The sequence below is a fragment of the Petaurus breviceps genome, unplaced genomic scaffold, assembly GCF_028583685.1.
Source record: "Petaurus breviceps papuanus isolate PSGF00001 unplaced genomic scaffold, PetGlider_PUasm1.0 227, whole genome shotgun sequence".
NCBI classification, from domain to species: Eukaryota; Metazoa; Chordata; class Mammalia; order Diprotodontia; family Petauridae; genus Petaurus; species Petaurus breviceps.
Window position 1 is genome coordinate 16,637,222 of NW_027185896.1, and position 16,245 is coordinate 16,653,466.

Genomic DNA, 16,245 nt, shown 5'->3' on the forward strand with positions numbered 1-16,245 from the left:
CAGTTACTGAGGAACAGCTAAATAAATTACAGCGTATGAAAGTTATAGAAGATCAGTGCATATTAAGAAATTTAAAAAATAGTTTCAGAGGAAATTGTGAAGCTGATGCTATAAATAAAAACATCTCTGAAAGACCTTAGAATGCTGATTAATGGAATGAGGAACCTTGAGTCTGGAGGACTTTTAGAAGAAACATGCCACCCACATCCTGGCAGGGAAATGATTACCACAGAAGACATATGTTTTTGGACATGATCAATGTGAAAATTTGTTTTGTTGGACTGTGTATATTTGTTATGAGATTTTTCTCTTTTATTGTTCAACTGTGGGGAAGGGCAGTGGGAAGGAAAAATAATGTTTATAAAAATAAAAATAAAATTTGTATCTTACCAAAAAAAAATTAGAAAAGCAGATCATATACTTTTCATAGCCTATGGGTAGGGAGTGAATTTTTAACAAAACAAGGGATAAAGGTAATTAGAAAACATAAAAGATAATTTTGATTTTGGGAAATTTAAAGGCTTTCATATGAACAAAATCAATTCAACTAAGATAAAAAGGAAAGCAGGAAACTGGGGGAAAATATTTCTATGCACTATCTCTGATAAAGGGCCAATAGCCAAGATATGTAAATAACATAAATATGTTACTAAAAGCTATTCCTAAGTAAGCAAATGATCAAAGAATATATATAAATTTTCAAAAGAATTGCAAACTATTAACAACCATATAAAAGAATGTTCCAAATCACTCATAATAATAGAAATGCAAATTGCAACAACCCTGAAATTTTATCCTACACCCAGAAAACTAGTCAAAATGATAAAAGATTTGAAAAGTCAATACTGGAAGGGTTGTAGAAAGATGGCCACACTAATGCATTATTGGTAGAACTCTCAACTAGTCCAACCATTCAGGAAATGCATTTGCAACTAAAATTTATGTAAAAAAGAGTAAAGAAAATACCAACAACTTCTGATCCAGTGATTCCATTGCTAAGTATATAACCCAAGAATGTCCAAGATAGAAAAATCCCAGATTGCATCACTTTTTTGTCATAGCAAAGAACTGGAAACTAAGATGCCAATGACTGGGGAACGATTATACAAACTGTGGCCCAAGAATATAACAGAATATCATCCTGCCAAATACAAATAAGCACAGATAAGGCAGTAAAACAAAATGAAATAACCCAAACCAGGAAAATGGTCTAAGTTATGACAATTACGTAAATGTCAAGAACAATAACAAAATCAAAACTAAATGGTATACTTTTGTAAAGATGCTATGTATGAGGGGCCCCTAGATGGCGCAGTGAGTAAAGTGCCGGCCCCAGAGTCAGGAGGACCTGAGTTAGGTTCCGGCCTCAGACACTTAACACCCACACAAAAAAACTAGCCATGTAACCTTGGGCAAGTTACTTAACCCTCCAAATGCCCTCCAAAAAGCAAAAAAAAAAATGCCATATATGAAATGTATACTCTCTAACATTTAAAATATACCATAAGTCTTTCAATTCTAACTTCTTCAAGTCTGTTCAGTTTCCTGTTTTCCTTATATATCTTCACTGGATCTGTCCAACTTTTAGAGAGGAACAATTAAGTCTTAATAATATATATAAGGGGGAGTGGCTAGGTGGTACAGTAAATAGAGCACTGGCCCTGGAGTCAGGAGGACCTGAGTTCAAATCCAGCCTCAGACACTTAATACTTACTAGGCGTGTGACCTTGGGCAAATCACTTAACCCCAACTGCCCTGCCCTCCCCCCTCCAAAAAAAAGCAAAAAAATTTTACACACACACACATACATAAGGGGCAGCTAGGTGGAGCTACCAGGTGATAGAGGACCTAGAATCAGGAAGACTCATCTTCCCAAGCTCAAATATGGTCTCAGACACTTACTAGCTCTGTGGCCAAGTCACTTTACCCTGTTTGCTTCAGTTTCCTCATCTATAAAATGATCTGGAGAAGGAAATGGCAAACCATTCCAGTATCTTTGTGAAGAAAACCACAAATGGTGTAACAAAGACTCAGACACAGCTGAAAAACAACTTAACAAAAAGTGAAGCCGTGAAATATTAAGTAATTTGTCCAAGGACTGGTAGCAGGCTGTTACAAAGGTGAAACTAAAACCTAAGTCTGCCAATAAATTCACTGTATACCAAAATACCTCCCATAATTATATAAAGCAGTATAAAATGGATATTTGTATTAAATTTTTTCTTAACTAAGGGCCCTAAAGTATCATAAAGTACAGAATCCAGAAAAATCTTGACTAGAACATTAAGCTGACTTTATTAAGACAAAATCAATTGGGGTAAAAGTAAAGTCTTCTATGTGGGTACCAAGAGAATTCAGCATCACAGGTATAAGATGAAGGAAGATGCACTTGTTAAGCAGCAGTTAATCTGAAGAATATTTGAGGGGTTTAGCGGACTGTAAGATCAACATGAGTCGGCAATGTTATGTGGTTGTCAAAAAATGTCATTTTGGTTTACACTAACAGACATAGCTTCCAGGAATTTTCCACTATACTTTGTCATCATCAGAACTTATCTCAAGTATCTCAATCCCTGGACACCAAAGTTTAATAATGACATTGATAAACTAGAGAATGTCCAGAGAAAAACAACCAGAATGGTGTCCTAGTCATATGAGAAATACTGAAAGGAAATAAATAGGTTTGACTTGGAGAAGGAAAGAATCGAGGGAGACATGATAGCTTTCTTCAGGTATCTTAAGGGCTGTCATGGAGAAAAGGCATTAGATTTGTTCTTTCTGGCCCCAGAGAGCAAAACTTGTAGAAGTTACCAAGAGGTCAATTTAGGTTTGATGTCTGGAAAAACTTCCCTAACATACAGCTATCCCAAAGTGGAATTGGCTACTCAAAAGGGGGTAAGTTCTCTCTTCCTCGAGGCCTTTAGGCAGATGGAATGCCACCTGTCCCATACATTATAGGAAAGATTCCTGGATTAGATTAACCACTGCCTATCATAAAGCATATGCTATCAGAGTCAGGGGTTCAAGTTTCATCTCTAACACAGAATAGCTGTTTGACCCTGGGGCAAGTGATTTAATCCCTTAATACTTCAAGCAACTCTAAGAGAATAAAATTACAGAGCAGGTGTTGATCTGCATCAGGAGGCAGACACGTTTCCTCACTCAAATTTCCTATGCCAATGAAATTACAGACTCAGGCCAAAAAGAAAAAAACTAATAAAAAACAATATAAAAATTCAACTTGACAATCATAAATTTGACATCAAACTAATGTTAACTTTATTAAACACAGAAGTGACTACTTTGCTTGCTTTCTTAGAATTTAGAAGGGCTTTTGGAAAATGATTCAGATGGTCAATTTTTTTTAAACAAAAACTACCCAAGGAAGTTTGACATACACCATTTTCTCTCAATAAATTTTCCTGTAGCATACAGAGACATTCTAATTAACTCATTTCAAAACAGTCATTTTTTAATTTTGAGGCATCACTGAGGATTTTAGTAGCAAAGATCAAATATGTGATAGCTAAGCTACTTCTCCCCATTCTCCACCATCTACATACACAGTGTTCTCTACAAATCAGGGACCTACCCAGTCTGGCTGTTCACTCCGATCCCTTTGTTCATGATTTGGGTCTGATGGAGGTGGCGAGTAATCTTTCACAGGGGTACTGTATTCCACAGGTCCGGTTCCAGGCAAGGGAAGCTTCAATAGTGGATAGCTGGGGTATATAAACAGGCAAAAAGGTTAGGCTTTTTAGAAAATGGGTCTTTTCTCAGGTAGTTTTAGTTCCAACTAAATTCCTCTCCAGCACAGCTAAAAGAAAAACCTCAACAATATTAAGATCATAGAATCTAGGAGTTGGAAGACATCTGAAAAACAATCTAAGTCTAACTTCATTTTAGAGCAAAATAAAGCTCAGTGCCATGTAGCTACATGTAGATCCAGGACTAGAATTCAACTCTAGGTTCTCTTTCCCCTACAGACTATTACAACTCATACTGTCTACAAGCAAATCCTAAATACACTGAAATAATGTTAGTTCATACCCCTAACTCACTGACTCATCAGAAAGGCTAAGAGGGTACAGGTCTTCCATGGAAATTGTCCTTGAAAAGACCAGCATTCCTTTTACTCTGGGGAAAAGGAGGGAATGGTCAGAGTTAGGGGAAGGGGGCTCCAAAATGCCCCTGTCATTACAGGACCTAATGTATATTGACAGCACCTCCTATTTAACTAAGATGATTTTATGCTAATCCCAAGAAATTTTCTTGACCAGTTTTTGTTTAAATAAAAAAGTGGTTACTTGTACTTCAAAAATTATATCGTGTCGCATTTGGTTAGCTATACAATAGTGGACTGTTCAGTCAAGGTTTCTATCCTAAAAAGAGGCAGACAGAAATTGTGTAGACCCTGGCATTAATCAAGATTGGCCAAAAACCACTGAAAACACACTTGTAATTCAAGATGAGACAACAGATTTAAATAATGAGATAACAGATTTAATATTGAATAATGAGATGAGATAATAGATTTAAAACTGAGAGTATATTTCTAAGAAAATAAAAAGGACTGGAGGTAAATGAACCAATCTAGAAGTAACTATTCTAGATACTGTAAGGGTTTTCCTGTTACTTAAGAGTTCTATTAGATCACTTTAAAAAAAATTACATTTTTTTCCAATCAGAAAAAACCTGCCTTCTCTCCCTCCCACCCCAACTACTCATTCCCAATTGAGAATGAAAGAAAAACAAAACCGCTGTTGTAACACAGTCTACCAAAACAAATGTCTGCATTGGTCCAGTCCTGTCCTTGCCTCCCATCCCTAACCACCTATCAGGATATGTGCGTATGTATTCTTCCTTCCCTTAACCAGATGAGAGCAAGTTGAAGAGGGAGCCACTCACTACCTCTATCCCCTCCTTTGTTTGTATTGACATTTATTTGCACACCCTGATTATGTGAGATACTTTCCCCCATACTTCCTCTCCCTTACTCCCTTCTTAGTGTTTTCCTCTTCTCTTTACAGTCTTCTTTTTAAGATCATCATATTTCATCATTAATTAGTTATCTCTAGAATCATGTTGTTCATTATGCTGATCAGAGTTTCTATATCTTTTAAGATTATTTGTCTTTACCACACTGTTGTCATAGTATAAACTGTTCTGGGTCAGTTCACTTCACTTTGCATCAGTTCATACAATATCCTTCCAGGTTTCTCTGAAACTATCCTCTTCATCATTTCTCATACCACAATAGTATTCTATCACATTTATACACCATAACTGGTCTAACCATCCCCCAATTTATTGGCACTTTCTCAGATACCCATTCTTTGCCACCTTAAAGAATTACAAATACATATGTACATCCTTAATCAGAGGTTGTTTTGCTTAGGTCTAATCCTTCCCTTAATCTACTCTCCCTCCAATTCTTCCTTCTCCCCTTTCCTTTCTATTTCCTTACAGAATAAAAGGTATTTCTGGTACCCAACTTCATGTGTGTTGGTATTCTTCCTTCCCTTAACCAGTTCAGCTGACAGTGAGGTTGAAGTGTGAGCTACTCACCACCTCTACCCCTCCTTCTTTGTTTATCTAGATGTTTATGTGAACATTCTGATTATGTGAGATAATTTTCCCAACACTTTCGCTTCCTTACCCCCTCAGTGCATTCCTCTTTGTGTTTTTCTTTTTAAGTTTAGCAGTACATAACAGATTCACTTCCAGGAGCAGTCTAATTAGACTCACTTTATGACTCCTGATGATAACAGAGTACTGAGGGGACACATCCATCATTTCCCTTATTAGAATATAAAGTTTATCTTTGTTTATTAGTTCTTTGTGATTGTATACTCATGTTTACGCTTTTGTGTTTCTCTTAATTTAAATATTGTTTAAACTTCAAGCTCTAATCTATTCGTTAAGAATGCTTGTAACCCTCTGTTTCATTGATGTCTAAAATACATTTCCCCCCAGTAGAGTTATACTCAATTTTGCTAGGTCATTTATTCTTGGTTATAAGCCTATGCCTTTGCCTTCTGGAATATCATATTCCCTGCTCTCTGTTTCTTAAGAGTGGTGGCTGCTTAATCATGTGTGTTCCTGATTGTTGTTCCTTGATACCCGAATTCTTTCCTTCTGGCTGCTAGCAGTATTTTCTTTGACCTGGAAGCTCTGAATTTTGTTTATGATGTCCCTAGGAGTGTGTATTGTAAAGTTTCTTTCAGGAGATGACATGCAGATGCTTCCTACTTCTACTTTGCCCACTAGTTCTAAGAGAAGGAGGGAATAGGGGGAAAAATGCAGTGAGGAATGTAGGTGATGTTTTTTTTTAATGTCAAATATTTTTTAAAAGGACCAACGATTGAGGTTTTCATTTAAAGGGTGTTGATACAATACAAGAATGAAGCTAAATGGTAACATAAGAAATGCTGGCAATCCACCCTGACAGCCAGAATTATCCTCAGTAAGAAATTTATCAAGTAAATATTTGGGAACCAGGAAGAATACTGGGCAAGGAACACACAGACTCTCTACTTCAAATACCCATGTACACTGGCTATCTTAGTACAGCCCTAAATATCCCAGAAGTTGCCAAACCCATAAACTGGTATAACAAAGTTTTGAGCCAGGGCATCATTCAAGAAGAATCCTGTAATAGTCTGGAGGTGGTGGCACAAAAGCACAATGTTCTAATTTACCTTTAAAATCTACAAGCTTCTCTTAAAGCTTGTACAACCATTTTATTTTATTTTATTATAAATAGCTTTATTTTATAAATGAATTTCCCCAAAACTGTACGTCCATTTAGAGTATACTAATCATCCTCCAAAGTCCTTTTCTAATAATGCCTTATCATGGTATGGAGATGATACTGGGTTATCAAAGGCCATTCTAATGAAACACAACAAAAATAATAAATAGCAATTATTAAATGCTGAATAGGTACCAGACCCTGTACTAGAATCTGGAGACACAAAGAAAAAAATAATCTTTGCCCTCAAGGAGCTGACATTCCATTGCAGGGAAGCAATATATACAATGAAAATTAAATACAAAGTAGATACAAAGTCTCTAGGAAGAGAGTACTAGTAGCCATAGAACATAAACTCTGGAAAAATTACCAACCAGCCAGAAAACCCTTAAGTATGGGCAAGATAAACTGCAGTCTGTCATATGAGGAGCAAGTCAGCATCCACCTTCCCAGTCATGTCACTCAGGAAGAAACCCACCTTGCTTTCCAGTTATTCTTTATGAGTGTTCTTCTCCCATTAAAAACGTCAGCTCCTTGAAGGTAGGGACTGACTTCTTGGCTGGTATTTGTATCTACAATACCTAGTATGTATTAAGTGCTTAGGAAATGTTTTATGTACGTTCAGAAAAACTTGTCAAAAGGTTGACATGAGGGCAATAGATGCATCTGGTCTCAACAATTCAAAAAGACCATCATCTACAGAGCAAGAAAATCCAAGTCTCAGCTTTCAAGTGAAAGGGGGCTGAGATGTCACTGAATGACTATACTCAGCAATACCACAGATCTCTGAGGTAAAATTAACAGCTGCAGAATTGTGTACACAAGGCTTTCTTAAAGACAGATATAATTATATTCTATTTATTACTCTGTAAGGCAGTGGTGTCAAACTCAAATAGAAATAGGGGCCACTAAACCATACATAAGAATCCCTGCAGGCTACATACTGCCTTAGAAAATGATACATTAATGTTCTCTATGTTCTATTGCATTTTTATTTATTTTGCTAAATATTTCACAATTATATTTTAATCTGATTCAGGTAGCACTTAGGAGTGTTGACCAGCAGCATATATGACACCTCTGCTGTGAGGTACTCTTAAGTTACCCTCAGACTCAATGTATAGAAACTGAGACCTAATGGAAAATTTATGTTTGTGGTTATAAAATGACAAATGGCTAGGTTGAGGGTAGTACCAAAGACTATCACTTCTCTATTTCTTATAAAAATTCCTACTATGTTACCAAGTTCATCAATTTATTGCAGAATCACAGAGAGAACTGAAATGGGACCTCAGGAGGAAAAAAAAAAAAACCTTGTCCAACCTTCATTCTACAGGGGTGGAAAGATGGAGGCTCAGAGGAGTCAAGCTGACTTGCTCATGGTCAGCAGTACAGCCTGGACAAACATGCAAGTCTCTGGACATACAAAAAAAATTATCATTTATAATTCTGTTCTGCTGCCTGATCAAGGAGAACGGATTAGAGACCAGATTAAAACAAGATGCTATGTCTAAGTCTTGAGGGATGAGGAGTGTTCTTTCCTGTCACTTAGGACATGAATGAAATTCCATGACAGAAGTTGAGGACAGGGTAACAAATACAGGGGGGAAAACACCAAAAAATCTTACATCCCTTTAAACTGCTCATGACCCAGCTAAAGAAAATCCTGCTCAGTTGCCAATCTGCCTTTCTCAGTTCAGAAATAAACACGGCCTTCATAATTTTCTTGTTGTTCATAGCCCAGATCAATCTGTCTACACATATAGAAGACACAGAATAGTAGTAGTGTAACATAAACCAACAAACTTTCAGCATAGCCCCCCACAGTTATCATTAAACCAGGGAAATAACAAGTTCAGACTTGAACCCATAATATAAGAGGGAAAACCCCTTAATGATACTCTAATTACTCAAGTAATTTGCACAGTTCAAATATTTATTCAATTCACATTTTCAGGGTTCACAGAGGACACCTTATACTCAGATATAAAGGTTATAAAGCATATATGGACAAGCCCTGCCTTCATTGAATCCAGTCTAGACACTGATAAATGGAGAGAAAAGATAAAGGATAAAATTTAAATACTAAAACACATATATAGATAATTAAAAAGGGAAAGTCCAATGCCTATGTGATCTCATTTTTATATTTTATTTTCTACCCTTTGTACTCAGAAATGATGCTAATACCATACTGCTATCCAAATATTCAGCTGGTGATATCAAAGTCTTCATGTAACCTTCACATGCTAGATATTTTCAAGGATAGTCCTATCAGTTTTCAGTGAGCTAGCATTTTTTAAAGTAACTATGTACTAAACAATGAGATACAAAGAAAGGCAATTAAAAAAAAATTTTAGCTCCTGCTCTCAAGGAGTTCACAGTCTAATGGGGGAGAAACACAAAAACAACTCTGTATGAGTAAGATCTATATAGGATAAATTGGTGACAATCTCAGAAAGAAGGCAACAGCATTAAAGAGACTGGGAAAGCGGGATTTTATCTGGGACCTGAAGGAATACAGGGATTTATAGCAAAGATGTAATGCAGGTAGATATGACAAGATTGGAGAAGGGGTTAGTTTATGCGAGGTGAGAATGATAAAAACAGGATAAGACAAGGTTGCAAAACTAGAAAGGAAGACGCTGCTGCTCTGGACAGTAACTGGCCAGTTCTGAAAAAGGGAAAGGTTTGCACAAGTTTGAGTTGTCTAAATATGGGCCACTGGTAAGAGACAAGAACTCAGGAGAGAAGTTGGAGTGACGGGTTGAATCTAAGAATCATGGGAACAGGAACTGATGAGATCAGGTGACAGAGCCTGGAAAAAAACCTAGGGTTAGAGGGTGTGACTTGTGTGAAGATCCAGAAAGAGAGGTGGAGGAGCTGTCAAACAGGTAGGAGACAAAACAAAGGAGTGTCACACAACATACAAGACTGTACTTGGGAGGAAACCAATAGACAGCAGAGAAGTCAGGAAGGATAAGGTTTGAGAAAAGACCATTAGATCTGCCAATTTAAAAAATCTCTAGGAACTATGGAGAGAAAAACTTCAGTTGAATAAAGTCAAAAGCCAGGTTGCAGAGGGTTTTGAAGAAAGAGGAAGGAGATGCTCCTAGTAAAGATAGCTTTTTCTTTTTTTTTTCTTTTTATTAATTTGTTTGTTTACTTTTAGTTTACAAGATTCAGTTCCAAAATCCCTTGAGTTTCAAATTTTCTCATATCCCCCCTGCCCATAGCAGCATGCAATCAAGTACAGGATCTGCAAATACCTTCACATTAGACATTAGGTTGTAAAGAAGGATTGTAACCTATGGAATGAACAATGGGAAACATTAAACAAAACCAAACAAGAAAAAGAAACAGAGCAAACTGAAGTAGTTTGCTTCAGTCTGCATTCAAACTATGTTCTTTCCATTCTTTCTCTAAATGTAGACATCTCCTTCATCATGAGTCTTTTGGAGTTGTCTTATAACCTTGCTTTGCTGAGAGAAATCCAGTCTATCAAAGTTGGTTGTCACACATACGTTGTGTCTGTAGTTGTGCACAAATTTCTCCTGGTTCTGCTCTCCTCACTCAGCATCAGTTTGTATAAGTCTCTCCAGGTAAATATGAAGTCCATCTGCTCCTCATTTTTGATAGCACAACAGTATTCCATTACATTCATATACCACAACTTGTTTAGACATTCCCCAATTGATGGGCATTCCCTTGATTTCCAATTCTTTGCCACCACAAAAAGAGCTGCAATAAACATTTTTGTGCATACGGGTCTTCCTTCTGCTCCTACGATCTCTTTAGGATACAACCCTAGAAGTGGTACTACTGGTAAAGATAGCTTTTTCAAGGAGTATAGCTAAGAAGGGGCCAACAGATATAATGAGGATTTTTGAAAGCTAGGGGAGACAGGGACAGCAGAGAAGAAGAATCCCAGGAGACCGGGGTAGACTAAAGAAAAGAGAGAATGGGCATGATAGCAGAGACAATCTGCTGGAGAAGACAGAAGAGGTTGGGATCAAGAATGCATGAAGAAGAGGCGGCTGGGTGGCACAGTGAGTAAGAGCACTGGCCCCGGAGTTGGGAGGACGTGGGATGTTTCCGGCCTCAGATACTTAAGACCCACACAAAATAACTGGCCATGTAACCTTGGGCAAGTTACTTAACTCCAACTGCTTTAAAAAAAAAATGCACGAAGAAGGGCTGGCCCTGGTAATAAGAGCCACTAGGCTGAGAGAAAGGGAAAATAGTGGAAGGTAATATCAGAGGGATGTAGGATGAAAAAGTCTGGAGAGGCTCATTGAATGGCCTCAAATTTTTTGGTGAAGTATGAGGCAAATGCTCAGTTAAGGATGGGGAAAGGGATACTGTGGGAAGTTTAAGTTATAGGAAAAGCTACTATGAAGTAGGGGATAGACAGTAAATTAAGGAGTACAAGAATTGCCTTGCTGAATTCTATCATTTTAGCTTTTCTAAAATTCTACTCAGATCCTTAACTTTCTTTCTACCATTTCTAAACTATTCTCATTTTGTTTCTGTAAAGAGTAGTTTTGCAATTAAAGTATGTTCCGTAACATTTTGACGTTAAGTAGTTTATCATACAGGAAGGTCTTAAGAAAAGTGGTACAAAGACAGACGTGTGTGTGTGTGTGTGTGTTGGGGGGGAAGCAAGGAAAATGGGGTTAAGTGACTTGACCAAGGTCACACAGCTAGTAAGTGTGTCAAGTGTCTCAGGCCAAATTTGAATTCAGGTCCTCCTGACTGTAGGGCTGGTGCACTATTCACTGTACCACCTAGCTGCCCCTCTCTCTCTCTTTCTGTGTGTGTGTGTGTGTGTGTGTGTGTGTGTATAAAACCAGTATCAAATAGTTTGCTGATTATTGCTTTAGAATATAGTTCAAAGTCTAGAAATGTTATTCCCTCTTCATTCTCACCTTTTTCATGATTTTCCTTTAAGCCTAAATCTCTTGCTTCTCCAAATGAATTGCTATTCTTTTTAGTTCCCTTTAGTAAAAATGTGTTTTTGGAAGTACTGTCATTTTTATTTCATTGATACATACTAATCAAAAGCACTTAATATCCCTTTAAGGTATTTAAGTTGCTTTTTTATTTTTCAAGGAGTTTCACAATTTTATCTATGTTGATCTTGAGTATGTTTAGATAGACTGGGACTTTTCCTTCCATTACTGTCTCTTGGTGCTAATTTCTGAGAGTTGTCTGTAATTCACTCAATTAAATACTAATTGTTTAGGATTTTCTAAGTAAACTATCATGTATATCAATCAGAAAACAGGGCAAGGTTTCCTCTTTACTGTCTTTATACCTTTAATTTCTTTCTTGTCTTAAAGTTATTATTAGAAATTATACAAATATTAAATAAGTGGAGAAAGGGGGCATTCTTCTTTTAATCATATATTTAACGGGAAAGGTTCTATTGTTCCCACTTGTATTTGATACTACTTTTAATTTTAGATGGACACTTTTAGTCATATTAAGACCTTCAATGGCTATATTTTTTAGGGTATTTGATTTTTTGTGGGGGTTTTCTGCATTTTTTAAAAGTATAAATGAGCTATATTTTTCAAAGACTTTTGTGTACCAATTGGTATAATAATATGGCTTTTCCTCTGAATGATTATATAAATTGTTTTCCAAATGCTTAAGTCAACCTCATACCCAAGTATAAATGCAATCTGATTATAGGGAATGATTTTCTGGATACTTTGCTATAGTGTTTTTATCAGAATTTTGTTTTTAAAGTGTTAGCTCAATATTCATTAGTGATACTTATCTACAGTTCTCTTTGTTTTATCCTTCCCTAGTTTAGGTATGAGGAGTTTCTGGTTCAATTCTTTAAAATTGTGTATTTATATATCATATGGTTTATATTTTGTATTTATTATATTTCATATCTATTAATGTTGTATTTGTCACTATTAATATATAATGTAGTATGTAATAATGCATTACTATTTATATCTATTATATTAGTATTATGTTTATATCTATTATATCTATTAAATATGTCTATATTTTGTATTTATATGTTACATCACTCATTTTATATATTTATCATTAATTATTATATTTTCCTATAAATCCATCTAGATAATAGTTTTGACTTCTTTGGAAGTTTCTTTATAGATGGTTCAAGTTCCTTTACTAAGATAGTAGGTTTTTAATATCTCTTTGATATATTACTTAAGTGAATTCTCTCCTGCCCTTTCCCACTTTCCTTACTAACACATAGCTTAGGATCCAAGCCACCTGCCTGTGACCTCTCCTCTCTAAGACTTCCCAGGGAACCCTATTTCAATCCTAAAGCTAGATCACTAGCGTTGGGCTTTTGGCTCCATTCCTGAGACGTCCCAGGGAGCCACATGTCAGCCCACAATCCATGCCTCTTGTCTCCCCTTTGACTCCTCAGTGAGGTAGAGCCAAAATGGTAGAACAACCCAAATGGTGGAATACCCAAAAGTTGAGTCTCCCCCCCCCAAAAAAAAACAATGCCTCCACAAATATCTATAAAACACAAGCATTCAGACTGTGAAATTCATTTGAAAAAAAAAATCATGAGTCATATTTCTAGCCCAACTCATCATGAGAATAAAACAGACAAGTCTGTGGACACTAGGAGGAAGGGGTCCAGTCAGGAGCATTCCACCTGAAACATCGAAGCACACGAGGATAGAAGACTAAAACTGTGCACTAGGGAAAGAAAAGGTCCCAACCCCTAATGGGGGCCCTCAATTCCTGTTACTTAGGTCCAGGTCACAGATCCAGGGCAGAATGAAATGGGGAACTCTTAAGAGGAATGCTGTTCTAGGATAAACAGCAGTCACAAGCTCAAGGCTATGTAGTAATCAAGAAACAAGTTCCAAAGCACTGTATTTCAAGATGTCACGAAAGAAACTTGCCCAGATCACTTACAACTAAAAGATAAAGTGAAAAGAGAATTCACTTGTTGTAATAAGAATGTAAATTTTAAAGATCTTCCCTGCCCCTAGGCTAATGTGCACCTGAAGCCTGGGGTGGGAGGCTTGTTTTTCAGTAGATACTTCTTGATTGGCCAGTGAGTCAATAAGGTTGTTACATTCTCTGAGCCAGGAGAAGGCTATATAAGCCCTGATGTGTAGCTTGGTTTTGGGACTCACTTTGAGAAGTGTTCTGTGATTTAATCTGAATTCTGGGAAGCCGTTGTTGAGAGTCCCCCGGCTTTGAAAAACCCAGAATGTGGAAACCCAGATGTTGACTGGGTATGGATGTAATGGTTGGACAGTTTGGAAATCTGTCTACTTGATGTTTCTGTCTTGATAATTATGCCTGTATACTTTGAGGTTCAGGGTGCTGACCTTTTCTCCTGAACAAGGTAAACGATATATGTCTGACTGATTAAAGTAAGCTTGTTAACCCATTTTGAGTTGCTTTCCTTTAACAAAGCAGATCCAAGAACCTGTGGTAGCTGCAAACCCTGAGGACGCTTGGGGTGCTTGCTGCTACACTTGTCACCCTGCTACACTTGTCACCACCTGAAAGATACCCCACAATGAAAACTCCCAGGAACATGACAGCTGAAATCTAGAGCTAGTTTCAAGAAAAAAAAAATTTCAGTCAGAAAAAAAGAATTCAAGTTCTCAAGATCCACAATCAGGATCAAAGAAGATTTAACAGCCACTAAAAAGAAGTGGAGAACTGATAACATGGTATTCCAGAAAGCAAAGAATAGACAGGCTTACAATCAAGAATAACTTACCCAGAAAAACAAAAAATAATCCTACAGGGGAAAAATCAAATAAAGGACTCACAATCATTTCTGATTAAAGGCCACAGCAGAGTAGAAACTTCAAAATATAAACACAGAAGTGAAGAGAAAAATAAAAGGGTACACGTGAGCAAGCAAAGATGTAGAAAGTTAAAATAAAGAAATGTAGCAAAAGCTATTATGCTTCAGCTGAAAAAAATTTTTTAAAGGTATGGTTAGTAGTCAACACTGCAAATAAAGCAACAGAAGAAAAATGACTTAAAAGATAAACAGTGAAATTACATTTTGTTGAAAGGCACCATAAACAATTAATTAATATCAATTCTAACCATATGGTCACCAAATGGTATAGCCTCTAAATACTTAAAGGAAAAATTAAATGAGTTATACAGAAAAATCAACAGTAAAACTATAAAAGTAGGAGACTACAATTTATTCCTTTGAGACCTATATAATTTGAAACAAAAAAAAGTGAAGAAACTGATTACAATTTTAGCAAAAGACTTCTGGAAACTGTTTAATGGAAATAGAAAGGAATACACATATTTCCTCAACTGTTCATTGCTCCTTTACAAAAAAAAACTGGCCATGTATCAGGTTATGAAAATCTCACAAATAAAGGCAGAAAAATAGAAATGTGAAACATCTTTACAGACAATACAATAAAATTATATTCAATAAAGGTATGATGGAAAATTTCTAAAAAAATTAATCAGAAAAGAAGTAACTCAATTCCAAAGACTGTTAATCAAACAAATAATAGAAACGACCAACAATATTATTAAAGATGAGAAGACCAATATACCAAAATTTTGGGATGCAGTCAAAGCAGTCTTTAGTCAATAAAAGAAAGTAGATAAATGAACTGGACACACAATTTCAAAAAAAAATCGGCAAACCAATTTCCCAGTTATATACTAAAACAAAAATCCTAAAAAAAACTGAAAGCAGAAAAGAAATAATTGAATTTACAAATAATACTAAGTGGTGGTTTTTTTTGAAAGAAAAAAATGGATAAGGGAAAAGGAATGGGAACAAGCATTCAGCAAGCACCTACTATGTTTATTATATTGCAAATATTTTCTCATTTGGCTCTCCCAACAACTCTGAGAGATAGATGCTATTATATCTCCATTTTATAGCTGAGGAATTTGAGGCAGACAACAATTAAAAGACTTGCCCTGGGTCACAGAGGTAAGTGTCTAAAGCCACATTTAAACTCAGGTCTTCCCAATTCTGGATCCAGCACTATCACTAAAAGCTTGATAAAAAAAATTTAAAAACTACAACAATAAATTACCACTATCAAAAATCTCTTAAAGATGAATTCACAACCAATTTCATCCAATTATGTGCCAATAAAACTGACAAGCTAAATGAAATACTTACAATAAATATAAAATACAAAGATTTAAAAAAAACCTAGAAGAACTAAGACTAAACCTAATCTTAGAAAAAAAAAGAAACTGAATAAGTCATAAATTAACTCCCAAAAGAAAAAATTCCAGGCTCCAACAGATTTTAAAATTAATTATATAATTTAGAGAATAATTCCAATATTATATTAAAAGTTTGAAATAAATAGGAAAATAAAAAGTCCTACCAAATTTCTTCTAAAATATATATATATATATATTAATAAAAATATTTATATATAAATAATATAATCAAATAAATAAAAAAAAAAAAAAAAAAAAAAAAAAAAAAAAAATACAAATAAAAAAACAAATAATAA

The 16,245-nt window shown here is 35.7% G+C and overlaps 1 protein-coding gene across 2 annotated transcripts in view; it reads right to left on the reverse strand.

Annotated features, from left to right (window-relative positions):
• The window catches only part of SCAP (SREBF chaperone), a 108,289-nt gene that overhangs the window by 15,862 nt on the left and 76,182 nt on the right, over positions 1-16,245 (reverse strand). For both annotated transcript variants that reach the window (XM_069095922.1, XM_069095923.1), the window contains exon 3: positions 3,593-3,722. In XM_069095922.1, the coding sequence (XP_068952023.1) occupies positions 3,593-3,722 (130 nt within the window). The remainder of the gene's footprint in view (positions 1-3,592; positions 3,723-16,245) is intronic.